This window comes from Canis lupus, chromosome 34, assembly GCF_003254725.2.
Source record: "Canis lupus dingo isolate Sandy chromosome 34, ASM325472v2, whole genome shotgun sequence".
NCBI classification, from domain to species: domain Eukaryota; kingdom Metazoa; phylum Chordata; class Mammalia; order Carnivora; family Canidae; genus Canis; species Canis lupus.
The window spans coordinates 17,012,244-17,033,415 of NC_064276.1; the positions used below are offsets into that span (position 1 = coordinate 17,012,244).

At 42.9% G+C, this 21,172-nt stretch overlaps 1 protein-coding gene and 1 pseudogene across 1 annotated transcript; one reads left to right on the top strand and one right to left on the bottom strand.

Annotated features, from left to right (window-relative positions):
- Window positions 1-2,426: 2,426 nt before the first annotated feature.
- LOC112662675 (TSSK6-activating co-chaperone protein-like) lies at window positions 2,427-3,478 on the bottom strand (annotated as a pseudogene).
- Window positions 3,479-11,093: 7,615 nt separating this feature from the next.
- EIF2B5 (eukaryotic translation initiation factor 2B subunit epsilon) lies at window positions 11,094-19,875 on the top strand. Its single transcript, XM_025451260.3, has 16 exons — window positions 11,094-11,350; window positions 12,344-12,468; window positions 13,511-13,696; window positions 13,793-13,970; window positions 14,229-14,309; window positions 14,526-14,603; window positions 14,873-15,185; window positions 16,167-16,312; window positions 16,524-16,665; window positions 16,788-16,889; window positions 17,270-17,377; window positions 17,564-17,654; window positions 17,960-18,083; window positions 18,671-18,796; window positions 19,204-19,314; window positions 19,466-19,875. Exons 1-16 carry the CDS (start codon window positions 11,156-11,158, stop codon window positions 19,523-19,525), a joined length of 2,166 nt encoding a protein of 721 aa, XP_025307045.1. The 5' UTR covers window positions 11,094-11,155; the 3' UTR covers window positions 19,526-19,875.
- Window positions 19,876-21,172: the final 1,297 nt, after the last annotated feature.

Consider the following 21,172-nt stretch of genomic DNA (forward strand, 5'->3'; position numbering starts at 1 on the left):
AAGCATCTACCTTCAGCTCAGGTCATAATCCCAGGATCCTGAGATCAAGCCCTGTTTTCGGAGCCCTGCTCGGCAGGGAGTCTGCTTTTCCCTCTGCCCCTCCCCCTGCTCATGCTCTCTCTCACTCATGCTCTTTCTCTCAAATAAATAAAATCTTAAAAAAAAAAAAAAAAAAAAAAAACCTTGCCTTTTTCTTTCCTTTTGTCTCCTTTCTGTGACACATCCTAATCTCTTCTCAGGCAGATGCAGACCTCAAACCAGCTATGATGATGTCACGTATTCAGAAAGATAAAAAAAAAAAAAAAAAAAAAAAAAAGCACATTACTGGTTCTCAAAATATTATCTACAGTTAAACTAGTATTATGGCACAGTTTGAGGCAGTGATTCTCAATTTTGGGGTTACAGACTCAGGAAACCAGCCAGGGTTGACAAATACACAAGTATTATCTGCAGATGGAATAAACTGTATCATATATATATATCAAATATATATATATCATCATATGTCATACAATATACACATGAGATATATATGTATGTATAACTATTTTCAGAAGTGTTTTTAATTTCCAAATACATGGAATTTTCTTAATTATCTTCATATTATTGATTTCTAACTCAATTATACTGTGATTAGGAAACATGCTTTGTGTTGTTGTGAATTTAAGCCTCATGTTGGGCTTAGGAGTTTACATTTTTTTAAAAAAGCCTTCTTATGGGGTGCCTGACTGGCTGGGTTTGGAAGAGCATGTGACTCTTAATCTCAGGGCTGTGAGTTTGAGTTCCACATCAGGTATAGAGATTACTTAAATTTTTAAAAATTTTAAAAATACATTAAGAAAAGAAAGAGGAACAAGAAAACATGCTTTGTATCAAACTTTAATACACACATGAATCCTCTGGGGATCTTGTCAAAATGCAGATTTTGACCCAGGAGATCTAGGGGTGGGCCTGATTTTTTTACTTTTTTTTTTTTTAAGTAAGCTCCATGCCCAATGTGGGCCTTGGACTTAGGATCCTGAGATCAAGAGTCACATGGTCTACCAACTAAGCCAGCTAGGTGCCCCTGAGCTTATACATTCCTTTTTTCTTTTTTTAGCTTATACATGTCTAACAGGTTGTCACATGATGCTGATGTTGCTCTCGGACCATATTTTTCATGGAAAGGGTCTATATAATACCAATTCCTTGATATCTGTTGAGATTTGCTTTATGCATGGTTAATACTCACAAATGTCCCACAGGCATCTGGAAATAATGTGTATTATTCACTTATTGAACGGTGTTCTACATATATCTATTAAATCAAAATGGTTAATTGTGATATTCAAGTCTTCTGTATCCTTATTCATTTACCTTTTTGATCTACCAAATACTGAGAGAAATATATTTAAAACCTTTTACTATAATGGTGTGTTTGTCAATTATTTCTTGTAGTTTTGTCAATTTTTACTTCATATGCTTTGAAGCTTCATTTTAGGAGCACAGAATTTGAAATATTTTATCTTCCTGGCAAATTAAAGCTTTATCATTATAAAGTGTTTCAATTTCTTGTAAAATTTATCAACAGATTTGTTTTGAACAATATTTGCCTGGTGCATCTTTTTTCATCTCTCTCAGCTTTTCTGAGTCCTTATATTTAAGTGTGTTGCTTGCAAACAGCATACTGTTGAATTTTTTGATCCACTTTTTACATGAATAATAAAAAGATCTTAGAATATTTTAACTCTAATCATCTCCTTCTTGACTTATATGTGCAAGTAATTTGGCACTTTCTTTTTTAACCCTCCTCAGTTTAGACATTAATATTATTTATAAATTTATAAATCCTATAAATCCTATGTATGTGTGAGATTTACTCACACATTTACTTTTTTTTTTTTTACTAGATCTTCCATTCTGCATCTCAGACCTTTGTTCTGGAATTTTCTCCTTCTGCTTGAGGTAGATCTTTTAACAGTGCTATTCAATATGCTATTCAAAATGGTGGAAATCATCAATATCTGTACTGTCCAATATACAAGCTACTGGCCACACTTGATTACTGAACACTCGAAATATGGCAAATGTTACTAATCACTGAATTTATTATTTTATAATTTTATTTTATTTATTTTCTATTTTATAATTTTAACTTAAATAGCCATATGTGGCTAGCAGCTACTGCACTGGACAGTAGAACTTAAGAAGTTCCATTAATAGGGATCCCTGGGTGGCGCAGCGGTTTGGCGCCTGCCTTTGGCCCAGGGCGCGATCCTGGAGACCCGGGATCCAATCCCATGTCGGGCTCCCGGTGCATGGAGCCTGCTTCTCCCTCTGCCTGTGTCTCTGCCTCTCTCTCTCTGTGACTATCATAAACAAATAAAAATTAAAAAAAAAAAGAAGTTCCATTAATAAAGATCTTTTTATGATTAATTATATGTTTTTATTAATCTGAAAATATGGGGCACCTGGGTGGCTCAGTGGTTGAGCATCTGCCTTCGGCTCAGGTTGTGATCCTGGAGTCCTGGGATCGAGTCCCACATTGATTTTTTTGTTGTTGTTGTTCCACAATTCATTTACTGAACTGGGACAGGTGATTTAAAAGCAGATTGCAGGATAAGACTGGAAGGGAAGACTTCTTGCTTCCCCTCCCAGGAGCCAGCTGTGTCATGGATGCTTGTAAATTTTCCAAAATAGCCACCTGTTGTTGGGCAAGTTGGGTCTGAAGCTGGAGGTTCGTATACATACATTCTAGGAGTCCCAGGCATTCCTTGGGCTTGTGTTCAACTCCTGAGGGCAGCTTTGTTCTTTGGATGTTCAGGAAAGTCACCGGTGGGGAATTTGCTTAAAGATTAATAAAGCTCAACACAGAAGCATGGCATTATTTTCCTCTTTGACTTTTCCATTTGGGTGGCTAGCATGCTGCTCCATCTGGACACCAAGAGGTGTGGTGCCTTCAGAGTCTCCCAGTAACAGGGCTTCCCTCAACGTTTTCCTTCTGCAGCACCAGCCCTTCTCCTGTCCTCCCCCACAGGGAGCCTGCTTCTCCCTCTGCCTATGTCTCTGCCTCTCTCTGTGTGTCTCTCATAAATAAATAAATAAATAAATAAATAAATAAATAAATAAATAAATAAATCTTTTTTAAAAAAATTCTGAAAATGTATGTATTTCACCCTTGTTCTTGAAAGATAATTTCTCTGTGAAGAGAATTCTAGGCTGACAGTATTTTCTCTCAACACTTTAAAGATGTTATGCTATTATCTTCTGGCTTCCATTTTTGCTCAATCTAATTTTTGTTCCCCTTTGGATATATATTTTCTCTCTGGCTGCCTTTAAGCTCTTTTTGTCTTTGATGTTTTGCAGTTCTGCCACCAGTAAGCGCCACAGTGTTGCTAATATCCTCTGGCCCACCAGACTCAGGGTCTCCTTCTTGTCCAGGTATTGAGGAAGCTCTGGTTATTTCTCCAGGTAGGCTCTTTAAGGGGGGAGTTACCACAGCAGAACTCCTGATGCCTAGTGACCTGCCTCTATGGTAACCAAACATTCCAATTTGCCAAGGACTGAGAGTTTGCTTGAGTCCAGGATATAGGACTTTCAGCGCTAAAAATGGATTAGTCCTGGACAACAGGGACAGATGGTCACCCTACCTGGTTCCTCTTCTTCATACCATAGCCTCCCCCTCCAGAAGCACATGTCCCTTGGGGGAGGCTGGATAAAGATCAGGTCAGATATAGTATCATACTGTTCCTATAACCCCTGCTCCATAGATTCAAGACTCTGATAATCAAGCTGATCCATTAGCCATACTTTTTTTCTTCTTGGCAATGCTGTCTCAAGAACCCTATTGACCCTCTCTCCATCCACAAAGCTCAAGGTGTCTTCAAGAAAACTGGTTTCAGAGTAGCCAAGACAAACAGCTTCCCACAGGTATCCTGGGGTAGATACACTGTACATTGTAGATATGGTGAGGCCCTCTTTAGAGTTCTGGGACACTCTATCAAAAGTAAGTCTAAGATAATTGGAGAATAGGTTGGTGCACAACACAGCAATGATCTCTGGGAGGTAGAGGTGCCCAACTCCACATGCCACCCTCTAGCACCTTATCAAGGCCCAGCCCAAGTAAAGTATTATATATATCAATGACTTTATTTTCTCTTTTTTCCCCTCCCTTCTTCTCTTAAGTTTTTTTTTGTTTGTTTGTTTGTTTTTTGTTTTTAAGATTTATTTATTTTAGAGAGAGAGGGGAAGTGAGTACATATGTGAGTAGGGGGAGAGAGTGAGAGAGGAAGAGAGATAAGCAGACTTCCCACTGAGCGTGGAGCCCCAACAAGGGGCCCAATCTCACACCCTGAGACCACAACTTGAGCAGAAATCAAGCACCAGACGTGCGTAATGGACTGAGCCACCCAGGCACTCCTTCCCTTAAGCTTTTGAGTGAAGTTTCTTTTGTATAACTCCAGCTTGTTTTGACTGAGCTATAGAAAGTTTAGAGGATATTTTTTTCCTTAACTCTCAGCCTGGAAGACAAAGATGATTGTTATACCTATAGAAACTAGTTTTATTACTGGAGGTGAGAGTTAATATTAAAAAAAAAAAACAAAAACAAAAAAGCAAAAACCCAGAATGAGAGAGTACTCAGACCTTTAGTTATTCTGTCATTTTCTAGCAAACTAGGACATGAATAGTAGTAACCTCGGCTATCCTATAACATATTTAGAACCCTCAACTTTCAGAACAACAACTCCAGCCCCAAAAGTAACTAGAAAAATAAACACTTGTGGCAGTGAACAACTGATTCTGATAAGCCACAAGTAAGCCCAGCTGAGAAGCACCAAAGGCTCTAAGATTTACTATCAAAGTGTTCAATCCCCCAATTTGATGCATTCAATCACCAAAGCCCTGACTCTTTAGCAATGCATGGAAACAGCCAGCTCTTGTGCATGTATCAATGGTATCCAGCAGGGGACATATCCTACGATTATTTTGACATCTCTATCATAGAACCCGAAGAGCAAAAAAACGGGGGGGTGGGAGGGGGCGAGGGGGGGTCATTTAAAAGTTAAAACATTAAATAAATAAATAAATAAATAAATAAATAAATAAATAAATAAAAAATAAAAGTTAAAACATAGAAGAAAAACCTCATGGCATTGCATTTGGCAATGATTTCGTGGATGTTACACCAAAAGTACAGGTAACAAAAGAAAAATAGATAAGTTGGACTTCACCAAAGTAAAAACTTCTGTGCATGGAAGGACATTATCAATGGAGTGAAAAGGCAACCCATGGAGTTGGAGGAAATATTTGCAAATAATGTAACTGATAAGAGATTGATATCCAGAATATATAAAGAACTCCTACAACTTAAAAAAAATTAAAAATGGGGAAAAGACTTAGACATTTCTCAACAGATACACAAATGGCGAATAATTATGCACATGGAAAGATACTGAACAGCACTAGTTATTAAAGAGATAAAAATTAAAACCACAATGAGGTATCACTTTATACTTACTATGATGACTATTACAAAATAAAGTTTTATTTAAAAAGCTAATAACAGGGATCCCTGGGTGGCGCAGCGGTTTGGCGCCTGCCTTTGGCCCAGGGCGCGATCCCGGAGACCCGGGATCGAATCCCACATCGGGCTCCCGGTGCATGGAGCCTGCTTCTCCCTCTGCCTGAGTCTCTGCCTCTCTCTCTCTCTCTCTTTCTGTGACTATCATAAATAAATAAAAATTTAAAAAAAAAAAAAAGCTAATAACAGGGGACCCCTGGGTGGGTAGCTCAGCGGTTTAGTGCCTACCTTTGGCCCAAGGTATGATCCTGGAGTCCCCGGAACGAGTCCCGCATCAGGCTCCCTGCATGGAGCCTGCTTCTCCCTCTGCCTGTGTCTCTGCCTCTCTCTCTCTCTCATGAATAAATAAATAAAATATTTTTTAAAAATTAATAAAATAAAATAAAAAGCTAATAACAAGTGTTAGTAAGAATGTGGAGAAATTAGAACCCTTGGGCAGCCAAGGTGGCTCAGCGGTTTAGCGCCACCAGGGCCTGATCCTGAAGACTCAGGATCGAGTCCAACGTCAGGCTCCCTGCATGGGGCCTGCTTCTCCCTCTGCCTATGTCTCTGCCTCTCTCTCTCTCTCTCTCTCTCTCTCATGAGTACATAAATAATATTTTTAAAATATAAATAAACCTTTAAAAAAAGAAATTTGAGCCCTAGTGGACTCTGGTGAGAATACAAAATGGTACAGCTGCTGTGGAAAAAAGGAAGGTGGTTCTTCAAAAAAAAATTAAACACAGAATTACCAAATCATCCAGCAATTCTACTTCTGGATGTATACCCCCCCAAAAAAAGTGAAAGCAGGGGCTTAAACAGATACTTATATGCCCATGTTCACAGGACCATTATTCACAATAGCTAAAACATGTAAGTAACCCAAATGTCTATTGATGGATGAACTGATAAATGAAATACGGTATATACACACAATGGAATACTCTTCAGCCTTACAAAGGAAGGAAATTCTGACCTACACTGCAACATGCGTGAACCTTGAAGATATTATGCTAAGTGAAATAAACTGGTCACAAAAGAACAAATATTGTATAATTCACTTATATAGGTATCTAGAATACCCAAATTCATAGAGACAGAGAGTAGAACACTGGTTGCCAGAGCGGAGGGGAGATGGGAATGAGGAGTTGTTTAATGAGTACAGAGCTTTAGTCCTGCAACATACAAAGAGTTCTATGGATGGGTGGTGGTGTCAATAACACAATAATTGTATGTCCTTAACACTACTGAATTGTGCACTTAAAAATGGTTAAGATGGGAAATTTTATGTTGGGTGTATTTTACCACAATTAAAAAACAAAACAAAAAAAAATGAGCCTCAGCATGGGAGAGTCTGAAATTACTTTTATTTATTTGCCTCAAGTTGTCTCATCACAAGCCCTAAGAGACTCTTAATCATAGGGAACAAACTGAGGGTTGTGGGAAGGGAAGGGGAATGGGGTAACTGGGTGATGGACATTAAGGAGGGCACATGGTGCAATGAGCACTGGATATTATATAAGACTGACGAGTCATTCACCTCTACCTATAAAAATAATAATTCAATATCTGTTAATTAATTGAATTTAAATTTTAAAAAACAATGTTGGTTTGGGGCTTTAGAAATTAAACATCCTTGAATAAAGACCATCATGAGTTTTTCCTAAAATAAAACTCCTCTTTATTGTGAACAATTTAAAAAAAAAAAGTTGTCTCACCAGACTCTCACTTACTGACCAGCAAAAACCAGTCATTCATTCAGCAAATATTTATTGAGCATGTATGTGCCATGTGCAAGTATTCCCTCTAGACATCTGGGATAGAGTCGTGAATAAAACAGATTGGAAAGCCCTGGTATTCACAGACCTTACGTTCTAAACTGATTGATACTCAAGATCCATTTTGAAACCTTAATGCTAATATATTAATTTACAAAAAGAACCAGAACTGATAGTTGACCAAAGAAATACAGATAGTCTTTTACTATGTAAAAAGATGTTCAACATTTCTCAAAATAAGAAAAATGAAAATTAAAACTACACTTCTTTTTCTCTGTGGATTGAAGAAACTCCAAATTGTTGACAACCTCTTCTGTTGGTGAGGCTGCAGGGAAACTGGTACTTCCATACATTGCTGTTGCAAGGACAAAAAGACACATTTTTCATGGATAGCAATTATGTAATAATTAAGCAATTCAGCCTTAGCAGGCTTCCTAGTGCATTCAATAGCCTATCAGTCACCATGGGAATTGTATCCAATTTGAACCTGTCACTCTCCTTTAAGAAGGAATTATAAGAAAATGAATGCAATAAAGATATCAATAGGAGGATGCTTTTTGCAGCATTACCTGCAATAGCAAAACCTGCAAAAAAAATCTGAATGTTTATCAACATGCACTCTCTTTCAAATAAGGGCTAGTCCTGGCCACCCTTGCAACCACAGTCTACTATCTGTATGATTATGACTCTTCCAGGTACCTTATATAAATGGAATCATACAGTATTTGTCTTTCTGTGACTGGCTTATTTCACTTAGCATAATGTCCTCAAGGTTCATCCATGCTATAACTCATGTCAGAATTTCCTTCCTTTTTAAGGCTGAATAATATTCGGTCATATATGTGGATATTTGGGTTGCTTCCCTGTTTTAGCTATTGTGAATAATGATGCTATAAACATGGGTGTATAAATATCTGAGTCCCTGCTTTCACTTTTTTGGGGTATATATCCAGAAGTAGAATTGCTGAATCATATGATAATTCTATGTTTAATATTTTGAAGAACCACTGTCCTGTTTTCCACAGCAGCTGTACTGTTTTACATTCTCACTAACTGCACAAGGATTCCAATTTCTCCACATCCTCACTAACACTTGCTATTTTCCGTTTTGTTTTGTTTTGGCTTTTTGATAGTGGCCATCTCAATGGATGCAAGGTGACACCTCATTGTACTTTTAATTTGTAATTCCCTAATGTTTAGAGACGTTGAGCATCTTTTCATGTACTTGACTCATTTTTGTTTGGATTGTTGTTGTTATTGTTATTGAGTCGAGTAAGTTTTGAACAAACATTCTCCCTGAGACCCATCCATTAAAACCCTTATCTACCCAGTTACTTGTCTTCAGAATTAGAAGGCCTGGTTTTATCACTTACCACTTTACTGGGTCACAAGAGTCATTTAAAATTTTCCAAAATTGGGGCAGCCTGGGTGGCTCTGCGGTTTAGCACCACCTTCAGCCCAGGGTGTGATCCTGGAGACCTGGGATCGAGTCCCACTTCAGGCTCCCTGCATGGAACCTGCTTCTGCCTGTGTCTCTGCCTCTGTGTGTGTGTGTGTGTGTGTGTGTGTGTTTCTCATGAATGAATGAATGAATGAATAAATAAAAGTTTCCAAAATTGAACCTGCTTTCCACATGCTTTACCTCCACCACTACCACCATCACCCCACCTCTGTCTCTGTGTCTACAAATCACTAGTCCAATTTATTTATTTTTTTAAAAGATTTTATTTTATTTATTCATGAGAGACACACAGAGAGAGAGAGGCAAAGACACAGGCAGAGGGAGAAGCAGGTTCCATGCAGGGAGCCCGATGTGGGACTCGATCCTGGGTCTCTAGGATCATGCCCTGGACCAAAGGCGGCGCTAAACCACTGAGCCACCCAGGGATCCCCACTAGTCCAATTTAATCATCCTTTTTTTTCTCTTCCTGCCTATGGATTTGTAGGACAGTAGAATAGCATTCTTTTCAATGTATTGAAATTGTATTGAAATTTAATTGAAAACATTTACTAAGTTTTCAAACTAATTGAAAAAATTTACTAAGTTGCCTTCTGCCTTTCCTTCTCCAGGCTACATTTTCCAAAATCCTTAAGAAATGGATTTGGGGGACGCCTGGTTAGCTCAGTGCTTGAGCATCTGCCTTTGGTTAAGGGGGTGATCCTGGGGTGCTGGATGGTGTCCCACATGGGGCTCCCTCCAGGCACCTGTTTCTCCCTCTGCCTATGTCTCTGCCTCTCTCTGTGTTTCTCATGAATAAGAAAGAAGAAAGAAAGAAAGAAAGAAAGAAAGAAAGAAAGAAAGAAAGAAAGAAAGAAAGAAAGAAGAAAGAAAGAAATGGTTTTTGCCCAGCGCTATCATTCACTAGTATGAGGAAGAAATGAAAGATCTCCCTGGTCCTGTATGAAAACAAGAAATCTAAGCCTTCCCACGTGCAATCCCAACGCGCAACGCTGGCCTGGGAACAACGTTTGCAGAAACTGCAGGATAAACGGATCGTGGAATTTGGGCGGAAAGGGCAGGGGGCCTTACTGGAAAGCTCCTGACCTACCAAATGACACCCAAGCTGCATTGCCTCGCTTCCACTGAGTCCCCACAGTCTGGCTCCCCAGCAGGCCTGGTTTTCTCCCTGCAGCGGCCGCCTTTCCCCCCAATCCTTTTTTTTTTTTTTTAGATTTATTTATTTATTTATTTATTTATTTATTTATTTGTTTGTTTGTTTGTTTATGATAGACGTAGAGAGAGAGAGAGAGGCAGAGACACAGGAGGAGGGAGAAGCAGGCTCCATGCCGGGAGCCTGATGTGGGACTCGATCCCGGGACTCCAGGATCACGTCCTGGGCCAAAGGCAGGCTGCGCCACCCAGGGATCCCCTTCTCCCCCCAATCCTACCGCACCTTCCAAGCCTAGAGCTTTGCACCTCTGGGCTCGCAGTTCCTTCCGCCTCCAAGGCTTAATTCCAGTCCCACTCAACTTCATGGGTGTTCCTGGATCCGCCCCAATTCCACTCTAATGATCAGTAGGGTTTCAATAAATGCTGATAGGCCGAATGAACGAAGAAATGAAATCATAAAATCGTAACTTTCATCCCCACATCATTTAAGCAGAAAGACTGTGAAACTATGAAGTCAGACAGATCAGGCTCCAGGACCAGTTCTTCCCTTAGTAGCTGGGTGGGAGGTTCACCCTTCTGAGAGTTCAAGAAATGAATGAATGAATGAATGAATGAACGAATGATAAGCTGTTCTTGCAGAAATGTGTGAAGAATTAAATGACTCAACGCTCGTATCGTCCCCTGGCCACCATCAGCGCTCAACAGAACTACTACTCTCCCTCCTATACCAGGTTCTGTATTTAGGTGGACCGTGAGTTCCCTGAGGGACGGGGATGACAGACTGGGTTCCGAGCTCCCCAAGGTGCCGGGTCACATTTAAGCGACTAGAATGTAGATGGAGGACTACAATTGTTAATGCTCCGGGCGAGGCTGATTGCATACTTAATGGACCTGGCCCCTTCGCAGAGACCCCAAGTCCTAGCATCCCTCAAGAACCTCCGCTTGTTCCCGTACAAATGAAGGCCTACTATACCTGCAAATCGAGTCTGAGGTCCTTAGGACTGCAACCCACCCGGCGCCTCGGCCGGCGGGGCACTCACTACTAGCTCCTCCCCGCTCACACCCCAGGCGGGGCGGCGCCTACGGGCCACGCCTGCGCACTGCTCTCTCCTTAGTCTCCACCCCCCTTCCCTTCTTTTCTCCTTCGCGTTTCGAGAGCCGGGCCCTTTTTGTCCCCTACTGCGAGCGGTGTCAGTTTCCGTGCGGAAGTGGCGGCCGTGAGGGAAGATGGCGGCGAACGTGCCTGCTGCAGTGGCTAGCCGGGCCAACAAGCGCAGCGGCCCCGGGCCGGGAGGCGGCGGCGGCGGAGGCGGTGGGGGAGTCAAAGGGGCGGAGGAGGAACCGCCGCCGCCCCTGCAAGCAGTTCTGGTGGCCGATGGCTTCAATCGCCGCTTCTTCCCCATCTCCAAGGACCAGCCTCGGGTGAGCGCCGCGCGGGAGCAACCGGAGAGCCCGAAGGTGGCGGGGCTAGAGCAGGTTATTCTTTCGGCTGCCTAGTGAGGAGTGCTCTGGCGGATGGGCTCTCGTAGCACTGGCCACCTCAGGTTTGGAAGGCATGCAGAGGGCTAAATGTAGAAGCAGCTCTTGTGAGAAGCCTTCACACGGGGATGCAGTGCCTCAGAGGGAGGCCGTAATGCCTTTAATTATGCTGTGGAAGAGGAGATCCTTGGGTGAGTGGGAACAGCACCTCCTTTTGCCTGCAAAAGGGAGGCCGTATGCTTAAAAATAGAGCAGACCGGTTAACAGTCTGATCCCATAGTAACAGCTGTCTTGAGTCTCGATGGGTGTGCTTTTTTTTTTTTTTTTCTTTCCAGGTTTTAATGACAGCCGATGCCATCTGTCAAAAGGAGGACAGAACAGGTTTAGTGGTTGGTTGCCAGCAGACCCCGTGTTGTCTAGATGCTGGGGGAGCTGGACGGAGCTAGTTTTAGGGATTGCTGGGTCACTCAGAAGTCCCCAGTTCAGTCAGACGGGGAGCTGGATTAGGTTCGTGAAAAATCCTAACTCCCACTCCTCCCCAAAAACACCTAATAATGGTTGTTCATTTGGGACAAGTGATTGGAGTGGGTAGCCTCTGACTTCCCTTAGCAAGAGGTCAAGGGAGGAAATTTTATGGAGAAAATGGTTTTATCACTGCTTAAGTTTCTGGAGATATGATTGATTTTTAGCATTGTCCTTCGCCGAGGTGGCCTGCTGTTCTGTAGCAGCCATGTCCTGTGCTAAGCAAGTAGATTCCATGCTTTACTAGATTCTCATGCCATGAGCATCAAAAGCAGGGGCCTGATTACTTTAACTTGCGAAGATAAAGTAAAACACTGGTAGGGAAGTGAAAATTGTGCTTAAGCGGAGGAAAGAGTAGTATCCAGAGGGCCTTCGTCAATTCAAGACTTCAGACTTTTTTCTTCTCCCCTCCAGGTCCTCTTGCCCCTGGCCAATGTGGCACTAATCGACTACACTCTGGAATTTCTGACTGCCACGGGTGTACAGGAAACCTTTGTCTTTTGTTGCTGGAAAGCTGCTCAAATCAAGGAACACTTACTGTAAGGCTCTGCAATTTTTCTTTCCATGTTTTGCCATTTTTTCCAGTTTTCTTAGGATGGTTGTAGCTAAATAAGGGGCAATTGTGAGGGGGAAAGATATGTCTGTTTGGATTCCATCATATTCTCTTCACTTATCAGAAGGTGAGCAGCTGGGGCAGCCTGGTGGCTCAGCAGTTTAGTGCCGCCTACAGCCCAGGGCCTGATCCTGGGGTCCCAGTATCGAGTTCCACATCGGGCTCCCTGCATGGAGCCTACTTCTCCCTCTGCCTGTGTCTCTGCCTCTCTCTCTCTCTCTCTGTCTCTCATGAATAAATAAATAAAATCTTTAAAAAAAAAAAAAGAAGAAGAAGAAGAAGGTGAGCAGCTAAAGTTGTAACAAAGATTAGAGAATAATATTTGGATTTTTTCTGAATCTCACATATAAAGTTTGGTCCTATAGGTTTTGCTTTTATTTAATGGCTCCAGTATGGAAGTTATAATACTAACATCTTTCTTTTTCCACTGAGCTTCTAGATATTGAGCTCTTCCTCATATTTGTATTCCCAGTGCCTAACTTAGTATAAAGCACATAATAAATATTTAACAAATGTTTGATGAAATCTTCTTGAAAAAGAGTGCGTATCAGGATTTATGGAAGTTCAGGGAAAAAAGACTAGAATATTAGCTTGATGTCCTTTGGACAGTTCCTAAATTTGGTTTGGACTTTGGATGGAGAGAAGGGGCATGGAAAGTGTGTTCCCAGGATATTTTGTATACTCTAAATCTCAGCAGGATTTTGAATGCAAATCCATGTTAGGGAACAGGTGTCAGGGTTTGGAGAAGAAATAACCATGTTTCTCTAACCCATAAAACAATACTGGTGACACAGGATGCTGAAACCATTAATTATAGTTTACAAATCTCTTTGAAGTAGAAAATGCTGGCAGGAACCCAAAAAAAGCTATAAAGAAGGCGTGTGAATGTTGAATGGGTGAGAAAAATAAGGAAGCACTACATGATCTTTATGCCTGATTTGCTCGTTCCCCTCATCCCCTTCATTTAGGAAATCCAAGTGGTGCCGCCCTACATCCCTCAATGTGGTTCGAATAATTACGTCAGAATTATATCGATCACTGGGGGATGTTCTCCGTGATGTTGATGCTAAGGCCTTGGTGCGCTCTGACTTCCTTCTGGTGTATGGGGATGTCATCTCAAACATCAATATTACCAGAGCTCTGGAAGAACACAGGTCAGGATGGGAAGATGGTAGGGACAAAGGGTTTGTGACTAGCAGCAGAGCCCTAAGACTGCTATTTTGCTGCTCTCTCCCTCCTATCCTTTATAGATTGAGGCGGAAGCTAGAAAAAAATGTATCTGTCATGACAATGATCTTCAAAGAGTCATCCCCTAGCCACCCAACTCGTTGCCATGAGGATAATGTGGTAGTGGCTGTGGATAGTACCACAAACCGGGTTCTCCATTTCCAGAAGACCCAAGGCCTTCGACGGTTTTCTTTTCCTCTGGTGTGTGGGTATCTGGGGTCCTTGAAGTGGGAAAGTGACAGGCTTCAGCAAGAGACAAGTTAAAGTCCTGGGTGGGCACCTGGGTGGCTCAGTCGGTTAAGCATCTGCCTTCGGCTCAGGGCATGATCCCAGGGTCCTTGGATCCTCCTTGCTTAGCGGGAAGCCTGCTTCTCCCTCTGCCCCTCACCCTGTGCTCTCCCTCTCAAATAAATTTTTAAAATCTTTAAAAGAATAAAGTCCTATACCTTTTCCCCACAGAGTTTGTTCCAGGGCAGTGGAGATGGAGTAGAGATTCGCTATGATTTACTGGACTGTCATATCAGCATCTGCTCTCCTCAGGTGAGCTTTTCAGGGCCAGGGCTGCACATCCAAAGAGTAGAACTCTGAGTTCCACAGTAAAAAGTCACTGTCATCCTGACTCCAGTATCCTATTGGGAACTTTTTTGGGATTCTGGTCCTTGTCCAACCATCATAGGATCTGATAGATCTGTAGGGACTTATTTTTGTTTCCAGAGTATAGCACTCACCTTAGCCTCACCAAACGTCCTCCCACAGGTGGCTCAACTCTTTACAGACAACTTTGACTACCAAACTCGAGATGACTTTGTGCGAGGCCTGTTAGTGAATGAGGAGGTAAGAAAAGGCTCCCAGGCCTCTTTAGAAGAGGTCTGTGGTATTATCCCATGCTGATAACTTTTGGTCCCCTTTTGTGTTTTATTGAACCTTAGGATGAGGGAAAAGAGCTGCAAGAGAGAGGGAATGAAACCCAAAGAAAAATCTTGCCCATTTGGCTATGACATTGAGGGGGAGAGGGTAACTTAAGTTTAGAAAAGAGTTGTACCTGAGTGTGTTCTTCCTCTTTTACTTGCTTCGGTGACCTCCCTTTCCTTCTCCCTATTCAGATTCTAGGGAACCAGATCCACATGCACGTGACAACTAAGGAATATGGTGCCCGGGTCACCAACCTGCACATGTATGCGGCAGTTTGCGCTGATGTCATCCGCCGATGGGTCTACCCTCTCACTCCAGAGGCGAATTTCACTGACAGCACAACCCAGAGCTGCACTCATTCCCGGCATAACATTTACCGAGGGCCTGAGGTCAGCCTGGGCCATGGCAGCATCCTAGAGGAAAATGTGCTTCTGGGCTCTGGTACTGTCATTGGCAGCAATTGCTATATCACCAACAGTGTCATTGGCCCTGGCTGCCACATTGGTGAGCACAGGTGGGGAAGTCAGGATGATCTGGGAGCAGGAACCTAGGGGACCCCAGATAAGGACACAGAAGGATAGTCCCTGAGAATAAGGAATAAGAGTGTCTGCTTTAATAAAGGAAGGAATGGGGATGTGAAATTTGTGGCCTATGGGCCTCTTATTGGGTGACTCTTCACATTCTAGAGTACCCTATTCACATTCAGGACCAAGTGGATACTTAACATGCAATAATAATATCTGTTTGGTGCACTGTAGTTTACAAAGGGCTTTGGCATACATTGTTTCATTTATCTTCACAAGGTTTTATTTATCTCTAGTTTATAGCCAAGTAAACAGGCTCAGAGGTTGTCTCCCTCAGGGTCATAGCTAATGAGAGGCAGTGCTAGGACTTGAATCTAAGTATTCTAAGTCCAGTGTTCTTTTTATTCAATCAAAGCTGTCTGGTTGGCTTCTTGGTAACTGACTTTGGTTATAAGAATGTGATACTTCTAATGGAACTGTCCCTTTAAAAAATGTACAAGGAGAGGGGCGCCTGGCTGGCTCAGTTGGTAGAGGGGTTGTGAGTTCAAGCTCCATGTTGGATGTAGAGATTACTTAAAAATAAGTCTTTAAAAAAATAAGTTAAAATGTATAAGAAGAGCTAGAGAGCTTTACTTCTACTTCTAGACATAGATATGATTCTAATAAGGTTTTTGAGCTGAAAGAGATCCTAGATATCTTGAAGGTTCTTAGGTTCTTAAGTTCAGTATACAGTCTTAAGTCCGGTATATAGTGATTATTGTAAACCTTGTGGAGGATGGTCCTGCTAAGCACTATTCTATTTTCAGGCTGGAATATAGAGAGGGAGAGGGTGTTTCTGATGGTTTGGGAGATAGAGTATCAGCTGGGTGGGAGCTGTGCTGTTACCAGTTAGCCCCATCCTCCAGGAATGGCTCTGATCTGGAACCCTGAGTGACCAGGAGTACTTCCTGTCCTGAGCCAGGTGATAACGTGGTGCTGGACCAGGCCTACCTGTGGCAGGGTGTCCAAGTGGCTGCTGGAGCACAGATTCATCAGTCTCTGCTCTGTGACAATGCTGAAGTCAAGGAACAAGTTACACTGAAGCCACGCTGTGTCCTCACTTCCCAGGTGAGACCTGCTCCGTACTGCATGAAGACTCCAAATTGAGCCAGAGAGGCCTTATGTCCACCCATGATCCAACCTGAATTGAGAGTTCAAATTCAGCAGATTCATTTGTCTTCGAGTTAGCATAGTAAAAATAGTCGCTTTCATTATCAGGATGTATCTTTCCCCAACACATTAATGGAGCTGTGCCACCCACTCTTTTCGCATCCTCTAGGTGGTAGTGGGCCCAGACATCACGTTGCCTGAAGGCTCGGTGATCTCTTTGCACCCTCCAGATGCAGAGGAAGATGAGGATGATGGCCAGTTCAGTGATGATTCTGGGGCTAACCAAGAAAAGGAGAAAGTGAAGCTGAAAGGTGTGAGGCTAATCAGGTGTGGGGCATCTGTGTGTCTCTCTGTCCCATGAGAAAGCCAGTGTTTCCTCCTAGAGGGATTGTGTTTCTCTTGTGTGTTCATTAAAGATCAATGCCTTTGCCAGGTTATAATCCAGCAGAAGTTGGAGCTGCTGGCCAGGGCTACCTCTGGAAAGCTGAAGACCTAAACATAGAGGAGGAAGAGGAACTACATCAGAATCTATGGGGTAAGTTAGGCTTTATTCCTGTCACCTCCCGCCTCTAAGTCCGATTTTTTTTTTTTTTAAGATTTTTATTTATTTATTCATGAGAGACAGAGAGAGAGAGAGAGGCAAAGACACAGGCAGAGGGAGAAGCAGGCTCCATGCAGGGAGCCTGACGTGGGACTGGATCCCAAGTCTCCAGGATCAGGCCCTGGACTGAAGGCAGCACTAAACAGCTGAGCCACCCGGGCTGCCCCTAAGTCCGAATATTTTGAAGAAAAGTGTATACTTCAGAATGTGACTACTTATTAATTACTTTATTCATTCAGACAGGGCAGATATGTTGCTCTCTGTCAACAGCTCTTTCTTTACTTTTCTTTTTTCTCACCTATATGGGTTCTCAGGACTCACGATCAACATGGAAGAAGAGAGTGAAACTGAAAGTGAGCAGAGTATGGATTCTGAGGAACTAGACAGCCGAGCAGGCTCCCCACAGATGGATGACATCAAAGGTGATTGGCCAGGGGAGCAGTGTGCTAGGACAAAAGAAAAAACCTTCAGTTCATTCTCTGTCTGGGTCAACTAGCCAAAGACTTGTGTTTCTCCCAGAAGGGTTTGGTATAAAGTCAGAACTAGAGAACTTAAAGCATTCTGGAGTGACATATTGGTTCATGAACTTATTCTTGCTTTGATTTTAGTATTCCAGAATGAAGTACTGGGAACACTACAGCGGGGCAAGGAGGAGAACATTTCTTGTGACAATCTAGTCCTAGAGATCAACTCTCTCAAGTAAGAGCAGCCCTCCCTCTTCTCTCCTCTGGGTAATCCCAGGCAGGTAGAGGTTCTCTCCTGTTTCTTTCCCAAATAAGAACCAATTCCTTTAACATCCCAAATGGACAAAGCCAGTAGCATTTGGAACAAGGAGAGCATTAGGTTCTGGCCTCAGCACAGACTTCTCTCTTCCAAAGCCTTCTCCTTGCATGTTGTTCCATCCGCCTTCTTCCCCAGTGTCCTACCAAAGTCATAGTCCTACAGCATGCTGAAATGGCCAGTGAAGGCTCTGGTGTTACCCCTCCACCCCCATCTCCCCACAGGTATGCCTACAACATAAGCCTAAAGGAGGTGATGCAGGTACTGAGCCGCGTGGTCCTGGAGTTCCCCCTGCAACAAATGGATTCCCTGCTGGACCCAAACCGTTACTGTTCCCTGCTGCTTCCTGTGAGCAAAGATTGGGGCTGAGTACAAGGGATTGGCTGGAGGCAAATCCATGTCCTTGCCATGTTTCACTTTAAGGGAAATAGGGAGTAGAAGGTCTTATTGTGGGATTTTTTTACTTGTGGTTCCTTTCTCCTTGCCTCTGGATGCAGATTGGGTAGTAGAGCAGGCTTGGCTGGTCCAGAGCAATCAAGTTAGGTTCATACTGAGTGCTCTTTGAAACTCCAGGATTCAGACCATTACTAGACCCCAAAGGTATGCCCAGAATAGACCTAGACTTTTATATTCTCTGACTGAAATGATTTGACCCAGAATGAGATCAACCTGTAGGCTGGTAATAGGTATTTTGAGGCAGCCTGTAGGATCTGACTCCCTTTCACTTTCCCTGGGAGATATTTTCTTTTTCTGCCAACCTTGACCTCCAGCAGCTCCCAAGTCCCTCTGACATGATTCCTCAGGCCTGTATCATCTCCCCTCTTGTTTTCCTATATCCTAAAAGTCCCATATTTCCAATATTGACTTTCTTTGCTATCCGGATGTAGGTGCATGCTCAGGAATATATTGCAGCTCCCTTCTCCTTTCTTCCATAGCTGCTTAAGGCCTGGAGCCCTGTTTTTAGGAACTACATAAAGCGTGCAGCTGATCATTTGGAAGCATTGGCAGCCATTGAGGACTTCTTCCTGGAGCATGAAGCTCTTAGTACTTCCATGGCCAAGGTGAATACCACCTCAAGCCCCATTGCCCTGGATTTCTTTTGAAACAGGCCTTGGCTACCTCCACGGAGACACAAAACAGGCTAACGTGAATCCAGTATGGGATTTGAGTAGTAGCACCATCCACCCCTATTATTGTGCTGATTGCTGCAATAATACAGCTTGGAGTCAGGCTAGTAAGGCAGCCTTTTGGAGATTATCTTGGAGACCCGACAATAATTCCAGAGGTTATACCAGTCCCAGTTGCAGAATGAAAAGCTCATTTTTATTTGTTTTAAGAGCAACTGCTTGGTGTTTTAAAGGAAGCTGATAGTCTGGTAGAGAGAAGTGCTAAGATCTTGTCCCCTCTTCCTCTGTTATATCTTGCTGGATTCTGCAAGGTCCCTGAGATCTCTTCTGGCCTTCGGCAGGTACTCATGGCTTTCTACCAGCTGGAGATCCTGGCTGAGGAAACAATCCTGAGTTGGTTCAGCCAAAAGGATATGACTGACAAGGGCCGGCAGTTGCGCAAGAACCAACAGGTGAGTCAGGCTGCCCTCCTGTCACCAAGGCAGTTGTCTGGTCCCATGGTTCATAGGGAATGAAAGGCCTAGATTCTTTTCCAGCCTCTGTAGCTGTTAAAGCTACTTATATCCCCCTCCCTCAGTAGCTTTCCACTCTGCTTCCTTACAGCTGCAGAGGTTCATCCAGTGGCTAAAAGAGGCAGAAGAGGAGTCATCCGAAGATGACTGAAGTTGCACTGTCTGCTTCTCTTGGTGTAGTTGATAGCCCTCCTGGCTTCTGGTTGCCGAAGGATGAATGACTGCCATCTAAGCTGAGGCTTAAAGGAGCAGAGGCTGGAACTACAGTATTCGTCCTACCACCAGCAACCATGTGCCTCCCATCCTGCCTGGGGACTTGGGAAAAGGAAAGTTGGACTGGAACAAAGCTCTGCCTAAAAAGGAGCAAGGCAGGCTCCGCAGTTAGAGGAAGTCTAGAGGAACAATTTTGTGCTCTGGCCTTCCCTCAGGGAACAGCAGAGAGCAGCTGGCCCTTTCTGCTGCTTGTATTTGTTAATATTAAAAAAGAGACAGGGGGATGTATTTGGTTTCTCTCCAACTATGACTGATCAGCTCTTGATGTAGGTGACCAGAAAGTTCTGAACCTGGCAGCATTTCACGAACACCTGGGGGAGAGGGAGAAGTGGGGTGTTACGGCCACTAGGTGGTACTGTGGTCCCTTGCTAATTGACCTTTGCCGTGGCTCATAGGGAATGAAAGGCCTAGATTCTTTTCCAGCCTCTGTGGAACAGTCCGTGGTCCTGGAGTGATGTGCCTGAGGCTATTTCCATAGAGAGTTCTAGTCCCAACACTTTCCTGCCGGAGGATGATGATCCAAGCATATGTAAAGTCCGTTACACTCCCTCACAGGGTCCAACTGCCACTCCCTCACATGCTTTGTCCAGTTGATCCAGTACTACTACCAGGGAAGCTGGGATGTTCAGATAAGGAAAATTTGCTTAAGGTATCAAGATTCTTAAAAGGAGTAAAGCTAAGGACTTGAATCTTGTGATCAAAAATTCTTTCTGTTTCAACATATTCAGTGTCACAGTGAAAAAAAATTGCCTCCAGAGGCAAATATAATGCCAAGCCAGCAATAGGTATCCTAAGAACAGAGGAAGATCCTATGAAATGGGCTTTCCCCTAATATTGAGAGAGTGCTTACCATATGGTAAGAATTTTGCTAAATACTTTTCATGTGTTTAGTTAGCCTTCACAGTAGATGAGGTAGGCCTTATCCCCATTTTCAGATGAGGAGCCTAAAGTTCAGAGATGTCCCATAACTGGTCGTTGATTGAGCCATGCTGGAGTTCACCACTGTGCTGTATAGTCTCCTTTAACCTCATGAGACCTGCCTTTCTGTCTCATCTTTCTTGGCTTTCTTGTCCTAAAACTCATATCCTATTGACACTTAAACCATGGCAGATGTTACTGTTAATAAGTGGCCCTCCTTGACATCACAGATAAAATGGTTGCCATTGTTCATTTTAGTTGGGTAGAAAAGAGTAAGCTAAGGAAAATGATACTGAATTGTATTCAGGTGTGAAGGGCATTACTGAGTATTTCTAAAGTATTTCTAGAGTATTTCTTTATCTCATCTAATTTAGGATTTGGCTTAATTTACTTTTCTTATTCGGTAAATCTCAGTTTGTGCTTTTCAGATACAGGACCTAGAACCTACAGGGGATATGAAGGTTTTGGCATGGCCTACTAGGAGCAATTAAATACAAATAACTTATAGGGCACTTCTGATTTGTACCTAATGGGTGGCAGAAATCAGAAGTGGCCTATAGAACTTTTTAGAAGGAAGAGATTCCTTCTAGTGGAGTAATTGAGGAGA

Coding starts and splice junctions, on each gene's coding strand:
- EIF2B5 (XM_025451260.3), top strand. CDS start 11,156: ATGGCGGCGAACGTGCCTGCTGCAGTGGCTAGCCGGGCCAACAAGCGC. Junction 11,351..12,343: donor TCTCCAAGGACCAGCCTCGG/GTGAGCGCCGCG, acceptor TCTCCCCTCCAG/GTCCTCTTGCCCCTGGCCAA. Junction 17,378..17,563: donor ACAGATGGATGACATCAAAG/GTGATTGGCCAG, acceptor CTTTGATTTTAG/TATTCCAGAATGAAGTACTG.